Consider the following 18,626-nt stretch of genomic DNA (forward strand, 5'->3'; position numbering starts at 1 on the left):
CAGCCCTTGGTGGACGGAGATGAGCCCTGGACCAGGCTGTGCTCGGACATCTGGTTCATGCCCCCACAAAAATTGTGCACCTGCAACCATAGCCCCTCTGTGCCCCCCCACACTAAGCCCCTGGGACAGACAGTGGAAAACCTTGAAGACACTGTTATAATTCATATATTTGGGGGTTGCTGCCTGAACTACAGTCTCTGTTAGCTCTGGTTCAAATGAAATCCTATACAGAGGGTAAGTTAGTTACTTACTTATTGAATTTATTGAGCTGAGTCATGAAGATGGGTGATCTACAAGAGAAAATATGAAGCGGGTGTTGTTGAGAATCGTATTTCATAACAATGCCTCATTTTCTCTGCAGTACATGCTTTCTCAGGAGACAATAGAAGCTCTTCGGAAACCAACCTTTGACGTCTGGCTATGGGAGCCCAATGAGGTAATGCTGCCCCATGGAGACAGATTCCTGGTCCCTCCTTCTGTAAATGTTTGTTGTGTGGGACTCTTATGAGCATTTGAGAACTGGAACCTAGACATGGTTGTGTTACAGAAACCAGAATGAAAATGTACAGATAAATACAAAGTGCTCTTCAAATAAATGAAAACTCTAAGAAGGCTTATTCTATAAATAAATGCAACCTAAAAAATGCTAAGTACTGGAACTAATCAGAGCAGTGGAGCATGTTAAAAGTACCATAATGTGAGTAGACACCTACTGTATCTCAAAACCAGGTCCATTCACATAATAAACAATAGGTAAAGCAGGAATTTCTTCAGACAGCTGATAAGCAAAAAGCACAATTTACTAATCGGATCAGGGTTTTTTTTTTACCTTAATGTGGTTCAACTAAGAATTGAGGGAGTCCAAAGAAGTTCTGAAAAATGTGTTATGATCCATGTTATATTGTTTATTATTTTTGCATTTTGTATTTAAAAAAATCTCAATAAATATTTATATAAAAAAAAAAAGAATTCTATAACAGAGGTCTTTCCCATTATCGTTTGTACTTTGAAGTATACTTGGTTTTGAGAATGTCTTTTCACCCAAAAGCCTTTCTGTAGCTAATTATGGACTACAAAAAAGTGACTCACTTTGCAAATGAAAGGGGAAATCTGATTTGTACTAATTTGAATAAAAAGTTGGGTTCAGGCAATCAATGAAAATGAAAAGTCTGTATATTATTTTCACTGTATTTTATTTTTAAGGCTTACTAGATTAGTGCCGTTTGCCTTATTTGTTGTTGGGTTTCTAACCAGAATGAGTCTGTAATGAATTTACGAAAGGAGCTATTCTGGCTAATCATCAGAATGCAAACAACTCATGGAAAAGTGGAATGTGCAATATATTTTTATTTTTAAGATCTGCAAAACCGATGTAGCAGCTTCATCATATTTGTTCATGTCTTTATAATTGCCATGAGTTTGCACGAGGATCAGTTTGCTATGACAATTCTCCTGTGACAATTTTAGTTAAACAAAGCTCTCTCACTTTTTTATGACATCTTTTCCAAAATAGTTGGGGGAGAGGACTTTTAGATACAAACAGAAACATTTTCCTAGCTTGTCTTATTGGTGGTACAGACAGCAAATCACATCATTAGATACAAATTGCTAGTAACACAACATATGTCATCTTTATGCTCAGGAGCAATTGCATAAACCATTATGTGAACAGTGTCACAGCCTCATTTAGATAGGTTCACCTTTTTGTTTATTTGCATTTTATATGAGGTGTTTCAATTCACGTTACCACTTTCCCAGGTTTGTGTGGTGCATTTTTAATAGTGTTATAAATCACAGCCCTGTTACATCACTACAATGCAAAGCAAGAACACAACAGCCTTCCGTAAAGTGTCTTTAGAATTAGCCCTTCGCATTCTACCTCCCTCTGGCTCTCCTAATGTGGCATGCTAAAGGACAAAAATATAGGAGTGTTGCCTGTGATGGACTGCAGGGAAGGAGATGTACTTTCAGCTCAAATGCTAGCTCACCAGAATTCAGCACTGAAAAAAAGAAAGACATGGCCTTGGCCTATGTTTGTTGTCTTAATATAGTTTTTTCCTTGTGTATGTGCTGGTCAGTGCAGCTACACAGCTATGTTTGCTGCATGGAGAATGCAAAATTAAAGAAGCTACAGGAAGACATCCAAGTTTTAGGCAAGCTTGGCTTAGAACGCTTGTTGCCAACTGCTATTATCTCTGCTGCTGTTCTTCTTTGCACTTAGAGCAGTTGCAGAGAACCTTTCACCCTCCAGACATTGCTGAACTACAACTCTCCTCAGCCCTAGCAAGCATGGGCAATGCCTCGGGATGGTGGGAATTGTAGTTCAGCCATATCTGGAGGCCCAAAGGTTCCCCTCACCTGACTTACTGAGTGTGATTCAAAGTCTTCATGGAATTTGCCATGGACTAATGAGCAAAATGAATTATAGGTTTTTATTTCGTGCAGCAAGTGATTGGGTTGGACATTTTGGTCCTTCGGTCACAAATGAAGCTAAAGTAGGAATTGCTCAGTCTGCAGAACATGAGACTCTTAATCTCAAGGTTGTAGGTTTTGCCATGTTGGGCAAAAGATTTCTGCATTGCAGGGGGTTGGACAATTTGACTGTCATGGTCCCTTCCATATGTACAATTCTATTATTCTCTTCCATTTAAAATAATAAATAGTCTTGCCTCAGTTTTTTATAGATATGGGTTTGTATCCTCTGTGGTGGTTAGATTTCATTCCTAAAGGCTTTGGGTGAACAATGTATCATTATGTTTTTAGACCTCAGTTTTTGGCCTCAGAGATAATGACTTGTTCATCTAGATTACCCAATGAATTCACAAATTAAGCATCCCATTTCTAAATTCAGCATTCTAGATGAATTCAGCAATGCTTTTAAGTCACAGACTTAAGTGTCTGATGTGTTAGTGATGTACACTAGTGAAAATAATGTAATAATAGGAGAATTCTTTCTTTTCTCCTCCAGATGCTGAGTTGTTTAGAACATATGTATCATGATTTAGGATTAGTGAAAGACTTTAACATCAACCCTATCACATTGAAGCGATGGCTGGTAAGATTTAAAGAGCAACTTGTATGGGATTTAAAATATTTGTGATTTTTTAAAAAATGGGCATATAGTCTCATATATTCACAGATTTAAAAAAAATGTGTAAGCAGAGTATAACGAACACTTGTCCAACACATAAAGTATATAGAATACATATTATTCTTAGAACAAAAGGATTGCCATTCTGACACCATCCAATACTGACATCAGTCAATCTCTTCTTTAAACAAAAAACTTAAATAAGCAACCCAATCAACAGTTGTATCCAAATTAAAATGCCTGGTGTCAAGTGGCAACGTTTATTATTAGTATCAACAATAATAACAAGAAGAAGCTTATCATCAAAAGTATGACTTGTTTATCTGTGATGTCTCATATGCCATCAATTTGCATCACTTTTGCTTTGAGCTGTATCCATTAATTAAACTTAGCTTGCATTTGCAACAACATCCAAATGAGCTGAAAAATCATTCAACAATTATACTACCTAATGAGCAACTTTATAAAGATAAAAAATAATACCTGCCTGCACCCTGTCTCACAAGAGTGGTGCATGCTCTCGTTATCTCTCGCTTGGACTACTGCAATGCGCTCTATGTGGGGCTACCTTTGAAGGTGACTCAGAAACTACAACTAATCCAGAATGTGGCAGCTAGACTGGTGACTGGGAGTGGCTGCTGAGACCATATAACACCGGTCCTGAAAGACCTACATTTGCTCCCAGTACGTTTCCGAGCACAATTCAAAGTGTTGGTGCTGACCTTTACAGCAGTAAACAGCCTTGGTCCAGTATACCTGAACGAGCGTCTCCACCCCCATTGTTCTGTAACCAATAAAGTTGTGGCCTAAATTCACCCATTAACCTAAAATACTGGTGCTGTCCATGTGTTTCATTATTCAGCAAATGGGAGAGGGCTCGGGGCCTTGACACACAATGTCATGGAAAGGAACAAAACGTGTGCACAACTTGGTCTTTTCATCAATATTTTAACTCTTTACCTACATGGTGGAGGTCACAGTGCCAATGGGAGGGGGAGTGTCCAAAACTGAGAAAAACAAAAAAGTGGGCACAGCAGCAACAGGGGAGAGGGGAGAAAAAGAAATAAGAGGAAGAGTCAACCTTCTCCTTATTTCTGCAGGGCCCAGTTACCTTATCAGCATGGCATGGGCTTGTAAAGCACAGATTCCAAGGGGCTATAATTATAGCATCAAAGTGTTGGTTGGGAGGATTAAATGCCAAATGCTTGTTTTCATAAATTTCTCCCTTTTTGTTTTTAGCTGTGTATTCATGACAATTACAGAAACAATCCGTTCCATAATTTTCGACATTGCTTCTGCGTTACCCAGATGATGTACAGTATGATCTCTCTCTGCAGTCTCCAGGTGTGTCTTTCTCTGGCTGCATTGGCTTTCTCTCTCTCTAGTCCCCCCCCCCCCACACACACATAAATTGTGAAATCAATGGTCTTCTGCCTGTAATAATGTATTTTATCCAGAAGTGGTAGTTGTTGATTATTGAAAGGCATGTAGTTGTGCCAGGGAAACCACCATTTTTAATCTGTTTGCATTTGAGAGGAGAACCAAAGGGTGAATGAAATGAGTTGGGATAGCTCGGTAGGTAGAGCATGGGACTCTTAATTTCAGGGTCATGGGTTCGAGCCTCATTTTGGGCAAAGGATTCCTGCATTGCAGGGGGTTGGACCAGATGGCCTTCATGGTCCCTTCCACCCTACAATTCTATGAACTGACACATAGATAGAAATCTTGGCAAGTGCAGGAGTTACTGAATATGTAAACCTGGAATGCTCCATGAGAGGTTGTAGGCCCACAGCATAATTCTGATTGGGCTCCACACCTTACTGAAGCTCCCACCAGCTTTGAAATACATTTAACTCAGTGGTTCCCAACCTTTTTTTTTGGCCATGCGCCACCTAAGCATCTCTAAAATCCTGATGCCCAGCCCCTGTAAACTCCTATTCAGGTGGGGGAAGCCTACAAAGGCCATTCACTGTTGTTCTCAAATTGCCCCCCTTAAAAATCAAATTGCCCCCCTGTGGCGTATGTGCCCCACCTTGGGAACCACAGATTTAACTAAATGATATCCCAAATACATGATTGCATTGTATGGAGAGAGAGAGAGAGAGAGAGAGAGAGAGAGAGAGAGAGAGATTTTTAAAAAGGCAGCAGTGGCGGACCCTGATCCAAATCAGAACCATGGCATGGGAGAGGGGGATTAACTCCTGCCCTGTGCCATTTTCCCCAACGAACACCGCCCCCTAGCCACTGCTTGTGCCCATAGCTGTTAATTCCCAAGGCAAATAGCATAATCAATCTCACTGCACTGTCCAACTCGGAATCAGGGCTCCCTGCAGCTGCTTTTTTTAAATGACAATACTATATGGCATATTTAACTTATCTATCTTGGCTTCCTCTTCCATCCAGCTTCAGTGTGGACAAAGTGCCTTAACTTCTTCTTGCACCTAAGTCGGAGGAAGGGATACCAAGGCGGTACTTCTGCCCTTGCTGAAGTTGGTAGGAAGGTAAAGGCAAGGAACTTTGGCCTTCATGTTGTCCTCCCCTGTACAGCAAAGTGACGATCCAAACCTGAGCAGCTTGACTCTGGGTGGTTTTCCCCCTCCCTGCCTAGTTAGACACAATATTAGGAAACTGACCCTTGCTAATAAAAGCAATATTTGGGTTCTTACCTCTGCTGGGTGGAGGTCAAATTTTCATAAACAGATTAAGTGACCTATAATCAAGATAACCAACAGCAGTCTGTGGCTAAAATCAACTGGCATTATTTATACAAGTAGGCCCTGGTTGTTATCCCAAGCAAAGAATAGACCCTAAGCCTTTATTCTTCACACTTCTCTTCCAAGCTCAAGTAGTGCATGAAATGCCCAAATAAATAGCTTTTTATAATTAACACAAATCTTGGCATAATTTCTTACAAGATGAGAAACCTTTGACTTTAAATTAAATTTATCCACTATTGTGCAAACTCCAATTTCTCTATTCCATCCTGTTGTTAATTATGCAACAGAGGCAGGGTTGAAGACTTCACTGTTGTCGTCATTATAGATTTAGTCTAAGTTGCAATGCATGCAGTTATTAAACTGTGTGCTGAACCCTAGTTAGAACCGCACATTTTGAAATGTTAGATATGATTTCTTTATTATAAAAGCTGTTTGAATTTATGAAGCTGCATTTTCTTCTTCTTCCTGCTTAGGTAAAGCTTTCTCAAATGGATATCCTAATACTAATGACTGCATCAGTGTGTCATGATCTGGATCACCCAGGATATAACAACACGTATGTATCCTTTTTGTGTGTGAAAAGAATGATTAGGAATGTAAAGTACTAGCAGGAAGTGTCCGGTGCTGTCCAGGATAGTGTAATTTGTGAGTTTGGGCCTGTCACACACAAAAATTGGCAGAGTCACACCATCTTTGCCCAACATCAATGCATCAATGAAGACTGCTGCCCCCACTTCATGAATTCTCATGTCATATTTGACAGTGATGTTATAAAGAGGTGGCTGAACCTATAAATAACAGGTGGACAGACAGACAAACCACTTTCCAAAATATATAGTAGATATTCGGGCAAATGCAGACCAAAAATAAAACCTGAGAAATTTCTTTTGGCATAAACTTGCTTGAGATAGAGCTACCTTTGACATGCACCTGACAGGGTGGGCTCTGGATCAGAAAAGCTTATGCCACACATTGTTTATGTTTTTAAGGTTGCCACACAAAGCCCTCCAAGGTTTTGTTACAAGAACAGACTAACATGACTATCCCTTTGGAATTTGTCTCATTGAAAAACAGCTTCACTTGGATGTGGGAGAGGCTCTCACATCTAGGAGTTCAGAATCCCACAAATTTCAAATTGCCTTCAAAGTACAGATGGGCACCTTACCTTTGGGCTGCTTGTGCATTTCTTTTTATGTGTTTCCTTCATACCAGGTACCAAATTAATGCACGGACGGAGCTTGCTGTGCGCTACAATGACATTTCCCCACTGGAGAACCATCACTGTGCTGTGGCTTTCCAGATCCTTGCACAGCCAGAATGCAACATTGTGTCCCATGTTGATAAGGAGCAGTTCAAACGGATTAGGCAGGTATGGGTCAAAAAGATGTGGCAAAGTTCCTGTCAATGTGTATTATTGTCAGAGAGCATCTGCTATTATTAATGAAATGCCTGGGCTCAGTCATGAGACATGTGGAGAAAACATAAAGTACAGTGGTACCTCGGGTTACAAACTTAATTCAATCCGGAGGTCCATTCTCAACCTGAAACCCTTCTTAACCTGAGGCGCGCTTTCACTAATGGGGCCTCCCGCTGCTGCCGTGCCGCTGGCGTGCAATTTCCATTCTCATCCTGGGGCAAAGTTTGTAACCCAAGGTACTACTTCCAGATTAGCAGAGTTTGTAACCCGAAGGTTTGTAATCCGAAGTGTTTGTAACCCGAAGTGTTTGTAACCCGAGGTAGCACTGTATAGAGTGCCTATGAGCTTGTCCAGAGTGATTGCTACCATTCAAAACCTTTACAACCAGACCCCCAAAATCTATAATTAGGTCAAATTGATAGGCAGTCTTAAACCTCAGCATCTCTTATTTTAGAAATTAAGCATTGGTTGTGGTTTGAGAAAATAAGCCAAACCTGGTGAAATAAGCACCTCCCATATCATGGTCACAAACTAGTCTTTTATATTGTGGTGTTCTGGTGTTCTTGTTTTGATTCTTTAAAAAAAATGTACTTATAACTTTCTGTAAAGCTCTGAGAACCTGTTGAAGGGCAGGATATAAATAAAATAAAGGACGCGGGTAGCACTGTGGTCTAAATCACTAAGCCTCTTTGGCTTGCTGATTGGAAGGTCATCAGTTTGAATTTTCACGACAGGGTGAGATCCCATTGCTTTCTCCCAGTTTCTACCAACTTAGGCATTTGAAAGCACACCAGTGCAAGTAGATAAATAGGTACCGCTGCAGCGGGAAGGTAAATGGCGTTTCCATGCACTCTGGTTTCTGTCACAGTGTCCTGTTACGATAGAAGCAGTTTAGTCTTGCTGGCCACATGACCCAGAAAGCTGTCTATGGACAAACACCAGCTCCCTCAGCCTCAAAGCGAGATGAGCGCCACACCCCATAATTGCATTTGACTGGACTTAACTGTCCAGGAGTCCTTTACCTTTTATCTATAAATAAAATAAATGTCTTTCCCCACCAATTTGAATATCGCATGTGCCTTGATCAATTTGCCTAAGAACTCTGATATGTTTTTTCAGTGTTGCAGCTCTTGGTTTTAAACACCAAATGTTTTCATTTTTGTAAAAGCAACCTTGGGATTCCCAATTCTGAATCAGGGGCATAGTAAGGAAGGTCATATCTTTCCCTCCTTGCACCGTGGCCCCAGTCTAGAACACACACAGTAGCTATTAGCTATGGGGAAGGAAACTTAAAAGCTTGACAAATTAAGCCCACAGGTTTCCCATTGTGTGGCTAAGAGCAGTTCTAGGGAGCAGAAAGAGAGAAAGTGCTGCGTGCCTTGTGCTTTTGTTACCTGGACAGGTAAAGTCACACCCACCTCTAGTCACATGCAAAGGAAGGATGTTCCAGCTCAGGAAGAAACAGGAAGTTCTGACTAGCTGGACCAAACATCCCCTAGCATGTCCACTCTAGGAAAACAAGGAATGTTGTACTTGACTGTTACTTACGTTATGTATTAAGATTAGCTGCAGTTCTCACTCAGGGCCACCAGTATGCAAATGAAGGATTGAGAACTGTCGCTCACTGATTGGTTAGCTAGTTGGGAGTTGCTACTGTTACAAGTTACTTAGTATTATAGAAAGCAGCCAGCTAGGCTGCAGTCAGTCTGATTCCAGGAGCAGTTCTAACTGCTGTAATAAAGAGCTGTGAATCTGACAAAGCTGTGTCCTTCATCTTTCCCACTATTTAACAACTTACATATCACATCCCACAAAATTGAGGATCTGAAATTATCTAGCTGCACCTCTGACCCTTACGTATCATTGCTCAGTGGTGCATTCTATTTCACATTGGGTTGATGCCCGCTTTGCAAAATTCTTTATACCCCTATTATTTATACCCCACCCACTCTGGGCGGCTCCCAACCGAATATTAAAAACACAATACAGCATTAAACATTAAAAACTTCCCTAAGCAGGGCTGCCTTCAGATGTCAAGGCAATAAGCAACTATCTTACTTTTAAAAGTTGGGAGGGTGGGTGCCACTACCGAGAAGGCCCTCTGCCTGGTTTCTGAACTGAGGCTTCTCAATGTGCCTCTCCTTTCCAAAAGACAAAACAAATATACAGCTTGGCTTTTATCTCTAGAGTTTTCTCCTGCTCCCCAGCATCTTCGTAGAGTCCAAAAAAAAAAAAAAGTGTGAGAACTTGGCACAAAACTGTTAAATGGGTAAATTGTTGGAGTGGAGGGGAAGCATAGGTGAAGTAGTGGCATTTCTACCTTAAGAAATATAAACGTCTTACAATATTGTTGGTTGGTTTGTTTCACACAGGGGATAATTACATTAATCCTAGCAACAGACATGGCAAGGCACGCTGAAATTTTGGACGCTTTCAAAGAAATACTGGACAAGTTTGACTATTCAAATGAGGAGCATGTGACCCAGGTAAGACAATATTCTCTGTTTTCAGATGTTAAAGGGGGGCAAAGTGGGGGACAGGAACAACAGCCTGAGTCAAACAATGCCAGTGTGGAGGCACCAATGGGGGGGGGGTGTCACAGGACATGTCATGTAGCAGGAGTAGGAGCTGAAAGTTGAGCACAAATACAGTACAAATACACTTTAATAGCAAGAACAGCTCATTGCTGTGTACAGCCACAGCTGGAGGTGCCCTTATTTTCAGTGCTGACATCTCACTGAGAAATGAAGGAAACATTGCCTGGTAATAAGTGCAGGTAAACATGGCAGATTTCTTACCACATTGTAAAATGCTCTCCTCCTTTCAGCTAAAGATGGTCCTGATCAAATGCTGTGATATCTCCAATGAAGTTCGCCCAATGGAAGTGGCAGAGCCATGGGTAGACTGCTTATTAGAGGAGTATTTTATGCAGGTAATGGTACACCCAGTGGAACTGCCATAGTAGTTCATGTTTCAATACAAGAGAGCTGGAAGTTATCCAGTAACAGTGCCTGACTTTCTAGGCCCACCAAGATGAAAGACCCTTTCTCAGCAGGGTCTTGAAAGTGTGTCATTCTGATGATGTACTTTGAATAAAAGTGACTGTAATTGACTGTAATTTGTAGCCTAAAAGGGCAATCACAGCCCAGAAATGCAAATGTTAGCAGATTGCTGCCTGTTTTCTCTAACAGGGCTGTTTTTAGGAGTTAACTCAGCATGTAAACCATTTTGAAACCAAACAGGGACAAGGACTTTGTAGAAAATGTCAGCTAAATAAGCAGCACCATGTAGGTTAAGTTTAGATTATTTATATCTGTGACTTTGAACCATTCATGACTAAGCCTATTAGAACTGAAAAGTTGGGGGATTTTAAAGAGAAAGGCGAAAAGAAAAAGAAAGAAAGTGCTGTGATCATTTCAAAAGGACAATCTCATTAGTGTTGGGGAAAAGCGCCTTATGGTGCCACATCGTTATCATTTCTTACCGGATTTCATTTGGAGATGACTGCAGGAAGTAACAAAAAAAAAGGAGCAGTCCACTTGCCCTCTCGAATCCGTCAACACGATGTGTATATACAAGCTGTGGCAGTTGGCATCACACCAAGTAAGGCTTGATTGTGATAGGCAGCACAAAAAGGCAGTTCTATTATTTCTTGATTTAACATGTTCCCAGTGTGGAAATTTTAAATCACAGCCAAAAAAGCCATTGCATAATGGCAGAAAGAGCAAAAGATGAAAGAATGTTCAGTTTCCCCTTCATTCATTTGCAGAGCAATCCTACAATGGGTTCAATGGGCCTTACTTCCAGATAAGTGTGTTTAGGGTGCACATAATCTTCCCTGCTGAGAACCCCCAGAAGATGTCTCTGCCACCCTCCCACTTTTCCTCTAACGCCCCAAATTTCTGTAGGTCTGAAAATCTTTCAGCTGCATCTTTCAAATATAATTTTTTTAAAAAATAATAATACAGCATAAACAGGTCACACATAGTAACCAATTATATCATTCCAAATTAGATAAATATTGACCACTGGTTTGAATTTACTTAATGTATTGCTACACTTTGTCCTAGAGTGACCGGGAAAAGTCAGAAGGCCTTCCGGTGGCCCCTTTCATGGACAGAGACAAAGTGACCAAACCTACAGCACAGATAGGCTTCCTGAAGTTTGTTCTTATCCCAATGTTTGAAACTGTAACAAAGGTAAGGTCAAAGAAGTTGATTGATCAAAAGCCCTTGGATCAAGTGCATTTTCTCATAGCTTTTTTGAGGGGTGCAAGAACCCCAAATCCACTTTAATTGCACAACCTGGATTTCCTGGTATGCAACTGAAACCCACCCACAAAAAAACAACTGTTTGGAAACACCCAATGTGATTAGCAATCATCTCATAGGTGTTTACAAGTAAAATACAACTTGAAGGGATGGAAGGCTACAAATCCACCACAAGGAAAAACTTGCCATTAGCATGCATAGGAATGTGTGTGTGTGTTTGTGTGTGTGTGTGGTTACTAACATTCCAGGCTTTTAATAACTCATTTATACAATGCTAGCATGCTGAATTTTTCTCATTTCAAAACACATAGTTATTGGAAACAATTTTAGTTTACCTTTCTTGCTTTGTTTTAGCTTTTTCCAGAGGTTGAAGAAGTATTGCTCCAACCACTTTGGGAATCCAGGGATCGCTATGAGGAGCTGAAGCAAATAGATGATGCTGTGAAAGAGGTAAGACAAGCTTCTGTTTGTGGGATTGGACAACTACAGAGGCTGAAAAGGCAACACCCAGACTCCCTTAGATGAATCAGGATTTTGAGGTTTTTCTTGCAAGAATTCTCCTAATACACTTTTTTATATGCCATTTTCACAAATATATGCATTTTTGCACATACTTGCCCAACCATATGCATTTTTGTGTGCATTATTTGTTTCAAGAAATGCAATACAAAATTCATATAAATGCAAATTTTATAGAAGTGCAAATTTTGAAGGATAGCTGTGCTTCAGTCACATATTTTGCAAACTGGTAGGTTTGCGTTAAATCCTAACCAAATCAAATTTCTTCCCATCCCTACTTCCAAATAAGTATGTAGGAGTACAGCCTTAATAGTAAGTTGAGGAACAGGTCTAATGTAATGGGAACTTTTGAACCAAAGGGTATAGCTAATTCTGGCTGTGAATACACCACAGAACACGAGAAGATTTTCTAACTTCATTTACAACTGTGTTTGATAAAACAGGCTTTGTGATTTTCACGCTGAAGCAAAGATTCCTACATTCTTATGTGTAATGCTATAATGCCCTCTGGAAGGAAGTCACCACAGGTTCCCTTCGATGCCAATAAAACAGGGATGTACAAATTTCATGAATTAATTGGTTCATTTAAGCATAGTAGCATAGCACTTCTGGTAATAAGGCAACTAATAGGAAAATGATGCATGCAAAGCAGAACACATGCGGAGCAAATTATAGCTCTCCTTTGTCAAGTGCTTGTGGCTCCTGCTGAGGCAGTCAAATGGCCTTTGGATCGCAGTGGCAAAGAATGAAGACAGAGCAGTCCTTCTGAGTGGCAGAGGCTAAGCTAGCCACTGACAGACAAGCCTGCTTTTAGTTTTTCAGCATTGGCCCCAAATGATGCCCAGTGTTTCACCTTGTAATCTTTTCACTATGGGCTTTTCATTCTCCTAGCTTTATTGATCTGGCTTCATTCCAAGCTAGATTTTTATAGCGACCATGTTCCATTTCTTCCCATCTCATGAGAGCTCCACGAGATCTTACCAGAAGGTACTGCCACACAACTCCAGTAAGGCTTCAGCAGTGGGGCAGGAGACAGAGTCAGCAGCTTCCCATTTCGCCTCGGGTAGAAGAGTTTGGATTTGATATCCCGCTTTATCACTACCCTAAGGAGTCTCAAAGCGGGTAACAATCTCTTTTTCCCTTCCTCCCCCACAACAAACACTCTGTGAGGTGAGTGAGCCTGAGAGACTTCAAGAAGTGTGACTAGCCCAAGATCACCCAGCAGCTGCATGTGGAGGAGTGGGGACGTGAACCCGGTTCACCAGATTACGAGTCCACCGTTCTTAACCACTACACCACACTGGCTCTCTTGGGTGGCAAAACGGGATGGGCCACCCCTACTCAAAAGCCAGCTCACACTCTCATGCATTCTCCACTGGTGTCTTCGTGTGGTGGTACCCAGAGGAAGCTAACAACCAGAGAGAAAAATAATGGTTCCTGTACACCCACCACTGATCCTATGGGGCACATTGTAAGGAAACTCCACTGAAATGAACAGATTTCATGCACTGATGATCATATTTGCTGGGTTGTGCCAATGACTCGGTGGCTACTATATTGACAAATCAGATGCCTCATGACTGCCATCGTTAATTATTCCATTCTACTCTTAACTAGTTACAGAAGAAGAACGAAAGTTTGGCAATTGGAAGCAAGGAGAAGTGAAAAGCAAAGGCAAGGCACATCAGGGTAATTATCCCTCTTTAAATGATACTTTCACATTAAGAAACATGGTGACAACATTTAAAACATTATAAAGAAAATTGCCTATGGCATGAGGTGTTTTCAGCAAATAAATTGATAAAATACAACTAATTTCTCTGCAATATATTGAACATATGCTTGTGAAAAACAAAATAAAATAGAATTGTAATGCATTTTTGACCAACTATTTATACAATATAAATCCAGTAATGAAAAGCAGAGAGAGAGAGAGAGCGCACTCTCTTGAGTTGTTAGGAGAGTCCTAGTCCACTTACAGAACTACAATTTCCAGAGTTCCCTAAGAAGAGGGATTGATTGTTAAAGCACTCTGAGAATTGTAACCCCGTGAGGCAAAATAAGGCCTCTCAACAACTTCCAGCAGCCTTAACAAACTACAGCTTCCATAATTCCTTGTGGGAAGCTATGGCTCTTTAAAGTGATCTCTTAATGCTTTAAATGTATGGTGTAAATGTGGCCAAATAGGGATTACCACAGTTGCTGTGAGTGTGGCTTAAAAGGTGTGCTGAATCAGCACGTCTGATCTCTGCCAAAAATTATTCTGAGTGGATGAGACCTCATTCTTTGGGCCTAACGATGTTTGTATTTTAATTTCAGCATTATAATGGACACAAAGATCCTTTAGAGGTTTGCCAAGTCTAGCTAAGCATCATGGGATTGCACAGCACTGACGGAGGATGAGACTGAACAGCTGACACTGCCACAAGCACTTTTTCCAAGTTTCTTTTTTATATAAAAAAAGAACCCTAGTATTTATCCTTATGGATGCAAACAATAAGGAATCTCTGCTGTTGTACATTTTTTTAAAGAAAAAGTAATCTTCTAAATAATATATTCTTATACCAAAAAATGGCTGCTGTAATTATTCTCTTTTTAAGATTTTATATGTCTTCTTCTTTTTTTAACTGCTTCTGGTTGTCATATGGAGATGTATTGGGAAAAATTGTACTTTATAAGCGAGTTGTTTTAGAAATCTTTTAAAATGTAGTTTTGTGTAGCGTTAAAGTAAGAATAATTTATCTCAATATGTCTGTGTACGATTTAGAAGTGTCACCTTGCCGAGGGATTTGACAAAACTAATAGCAGGCTGAGAAGCTTAATGTTCTCTTCTCTGGTCAGCAACTATTGGCCAGGAAAACCCTTCAGGAGGGAGGGCGAAGTGATAGCCCAGTCCCTCAGCCCTGCTGCCCTAGTCCCTCTCTGCATATGCTGTTCCCCCTTTTGTTTTTGGGTCAGTAACTGAGGGGTACAGATGATGGTCCTTTACAGAGACAGATGTGGCCTACAGGTTTCCATTTACCTTACCCCTGAGCACTGAGAGAATTGAAAAGGCCCCCAAGTATGTTATGAACATGAAGCAGCTCCTGTTGCCAAAGTTTGACAGGTCTAGCACTGTAAACTGCTTGGATAGGAACTCAAATTTCAGAGGAACCAGAACTAAGCTAATCTGTGTTCCTTCTTGGAAGAGTGGAGTATAAATGTAATAAATAGCTAACTCTTCAACAAAGAAGATATTTTCACAAGTTTTTTTATTTTACTTTATTTACATTTCCTGCATCATGTTCTGGTTTAATGAATGGGGCATCTCAACTAATCAGCTAACCGAAAACTCTGATAAACTGGCATTATAGTTGCCTACACATACATTGGCAAGAATCTAGTCTAGATTTGACTAGATGAGATTTGTTTAATGAAGGCTCTATAATTGAGATTTGTTTAATGAAGGCTCTATAATTAGTATATTTTTCTGTGGAGAATATACCATACACCCAGTGCCTGAGAAGGGTCTGTGATAGTGAAGGACTACTAGCATGTGTTTTCCATGCTTACAGTTTGAGATTCAGTCTCTGAAACCTCACAATTAGAAGGGTCTTGAGATGTAGAGCTAGGAAAAACTTTTGCATGTGGACTTCAAGACCTACTTGGGCAGATTAATACAGCGCTTAAATTCACATGGCACCTTTTATTGGACAAAAGCTGGCAGCCATTTTGCTTGGATGGGAATTGCTAAGGTTAATGCTGACAGTGTGCCCTTTTAATACTGAACAATGAGAGTTTGGGACCAACGTATCCAACTGAAATGGGCATGGGTTTTTGCTCCCAGGTTACAGAAAGGAACGTCGGGCATGAAGAAACTACAATGGTACCTCGGTTTAAGAACAGTCCTGTTTACGAACGATTTGGTTTACAAACTCTGCAAAACTGGAAATAATGTCCAGGTTTGTGAACTTTACCTCAGTCTAAGAACGGAATCCAAACGGTGGAAGTGCACCAGCGGCGGGAGGCCTCATTAGGGAAGCGCGCCTTGGTTTAAGAACGGACTTCTGGAACGGATTAAGTTTGTAAACCAAGGTACCACTGTAATCTGGTTTGTGCAAGGTCCCCTAGAAAGCCTATGACAGGGGCAGGACTTAAGTGCCAGCAACTAGAGCGCCCTGAGCATTCACATTCAGACCCACAGAAGGATTGTTGTACAAGAGAGAGGACTGGGGAATCCTACATCTGGTGAAATTTCCCCTTCTATGCTCTTAGTTCTCCCAAAGTCTAGAGACACATCAGTATTCAAGTACGAGCCAAGGGAGATATCCTTTAGTGCAACTGATGGTCATGTATGCCTTCCACAGCATCCTGTTGGAAATGTACATGAAAGTAAAGCACAAGATGCAAAATGAAAGATGTGGCTTATGAAAGATGCCTTGGATTTGCTCTGGGAGAAATGTAAGAAATCCCGTTGCACCTCTATGTACTCTTCATGTATGTATATGTTTTAAATGGAGTATGCACTGTAATTTCTACATAGGCTTTTGTTAGGTTGCTTTTAAAGTGAGTTGATAAATCTAGAGTAATGCATAAGGAAGGCGTTGCCATCCAAGGAAGCTTGTGTCTCCGTTTTGAAGGGCACATGTACCCAAGCCATATGCCTGTGAGCTGCAGAGCTGCTTTCTGAATCTCAGTTTGGATTTTAAAAGAAATTGTGTAGGTGGGTGCTCAGACTTTCTTCCATGCAAAACAGGAGATATCTTGCTAACACTCAGGCTCCCTTTACCAAAGGATCTCAGTGACTAACACCTGGCTCTCCAGCACTGAATAAAAATCAGTTTGTCACCTTTAAGTGTGACAAAACATTTTGGAACAGCAAACCTTTACTCTTGTATTGTTTGTGTGTAGATGTTTTTTTCTTGGTGATGATAGCTCTCCAATATGTATTTTGGGAGATGGTCCATTACTGCATTTTGATCCATTTCTGTTGACCAGAAATACTGTTCGATCTGCTCTGAAATCCACATGGGATGTGGACAGGCATCCTTAACCAGAGCTAGTAAATTTCTAAGCATTCTTCTTCCCGAGTCACACAGCTGAAGAAGCAAGCCACAGATGAAATCTCTCTAGTTTATTACATGCTGTTTGAAGGCACCTGTTCATTGAGTGAACAAAATTTATTATTCCAAACTATTGTAATTTCTTTTTCAAACAGAAGTAGAATAAATCTGATATTGTCTTCAGCATGGTTGTATTCCTGACATTTGTCAAATGTCCCTGAACTACTGCTATTGTCATCCCAGTATACAAATCAATGTATGTGGAGAGGAGGAACATGGGACTTCAGATCATTAGCTCAGACTTAGTGCACAGTGGGGAATTAGCTATCCAAAAATCCAAAGCTGAGAATCAAAGAAAACACAGTTTATTACAAAACAGAAAGATTGGTTACTGTTCATGTTGTTACAAAAATAAGACGTTGGTTATTCCAGTTGAACAAGCAGTTCTGGCATTACATCTACCAAGTGGTAGAGATTGGATGGATCTAATGTCAAGTATAAAGAGAGAGAGAGAGAAGTAAAAAGGGGGCAGACAGACATGCATGGAGCTGATTAAAGAGGGGAGTTAGAATGCAAATACTACATACTGCAGTGCCTTGTGAGCACCTGCATGAGAGCTAAAAGGAAAGACGGAGGGAGGGAAAGAGAAGCTGAAGCACAAGTATCATTTATTCCAAGGAAGGAGTAGACCTTCCACCCTACCAGTTCAGTGGGCAGTAGCTCCCACGGGCTTCTAGTACAGTAGAAATAAAATTACCGTACTTTTCCATGTATAAGCAAGGTTTTTTTTACTGTAAAATAATGTTCAAAATGGGGGGTCGTCTTATACATGGATAGTGCAGATGGGGAATGAGCGATTGGTTGCAGCGCTAGCAGGAGCTTGTCAGCGGCGATTGTGTGTGTGATTGGTAGCTGTGGCAAAGGCTGCTGTGGATTGGCTGCTGCTGTGGCAATTGGGCTGATGATTGGTGGCTGCGGCAAGGGCTACTGTGGATTGACTACTGTTGTGGCAATTGGGCAATCCCCTCCAAAAAAAAACCTGAAAAAACCTGGGCACTCCCTGTGACGTTAACATGAGAGCGCTGGAGGTGAAATAGTTAAACAGGTTACCCAACCAGAACCCAAGGGGGTGGAGTCAGAGGGACCATAAAACCAGCTCTGGGAGGGGTGAAGGGGAGAGTTCGTTGGGAGTTGGGTGGTTGGTTGGAGTGGGAGTGAATTGGGATAGAGTCTGTGGGTAGGTTGAGTTAGTGTAGCGAAATAAGCTGAGTCAGGAAGTAGGAAGACAAGTAAATATCTGAGAGGTGATTTAGCGAGTGGGAGCAGGTAGCGGAAGTTACAGGTCTGGATAGGCACCCCATGATTGTAATAGACCGATACCGGTTATGAAACCACACGCTTGTTAAACTGCAATAAATAAACAGAAGTTTATGTTCCAATTTAACCCTGACTGGACTCAGTATTGTACCAGGTAGGGCCTGGGTGGTGGCAGCAAGAAATAAGATGGTGGCACAGGGATCAATAGACGGTGAAACATCTGGGGACCCTGTGTGATCACCACACTCCCAA

General features: G+C 40.9%; 1 protein-coding gene across 8 annotated transcripts in view; it reads left to right on the forward strand.

Annotated features, from left to right (window-relative positions):
- The window catches only part of PDE9A (phosphodiesterase 9A), a 68,707-nt gene extending 51,464 nt beyond the window's left edge, over positions 1 to 17,243 (forward strand). For 7 of the 8 annotated variants that reach the window (XM_079974642.1, XM_079974643.1, XM_079974644.1 and 4 more), the window contains 11 exons: positions 362 to 436; positions 2,969 to 3,055; positions 4,331 to 4,435; positions 6,282 to 6,364; positions 7,021 to 7,177; positions 9,598 to 9,711; positions 10,053 to 10,157; positions 11,296 to 11,424; positions 11,851 to 11,946; positions 13,633 to 13,704; positions 14,335 to 17,243. In XM_079974642.1, coding sequence (XP_079830768.1) covers positions 362 to 436; positions 2,969 to 3,055; positions 4,331 to 4,435; positions 6,282 to 6,364; positions 7,021 to 7,177; positions 9,598 to 9,711; positions 10,053 to 10,157; positions 11,296 to 11,424; positions 11,851 to 11,946; positions 13,633 to 13,680 — 999 coding nt within the window. In that variant the 3' untranslated portion in view covers positions 13,681 to 13,704; positions 14,335 to 17,243. The remainder of the gene's footprint in view (positions 1 to 361; positions 437 to 2,968; positions 3,056 to 4,330; positions 4,436 to 6,281; positions 6,365 to 7,020; positions 7,178 to 9,597; positions 9,712 to 10,052; positions 10,158 to 11,295; positions 11,425 to 11,850; positions 11,947 to 13,632; positions 13,705 to 14,334) is intronic. The other variant, XR_013838507.1, reaches the window with a different exon arrangement.
- Positions 17,244 to 18,626: the final 1,383 nt, after the last annotated feature.

This window comes from Podarcis cretensis (genome assembly GCF_951804945.1).
Source record: "Podarcis cretensis genome assembly, chromosome: 4".
Classification (NCBI taxonomy): Eukaryota; Metazoa; Chordata; class Lepidosauria; order Squamata; family Lacertidae; genus Podarcis; species Podarcis cretensis.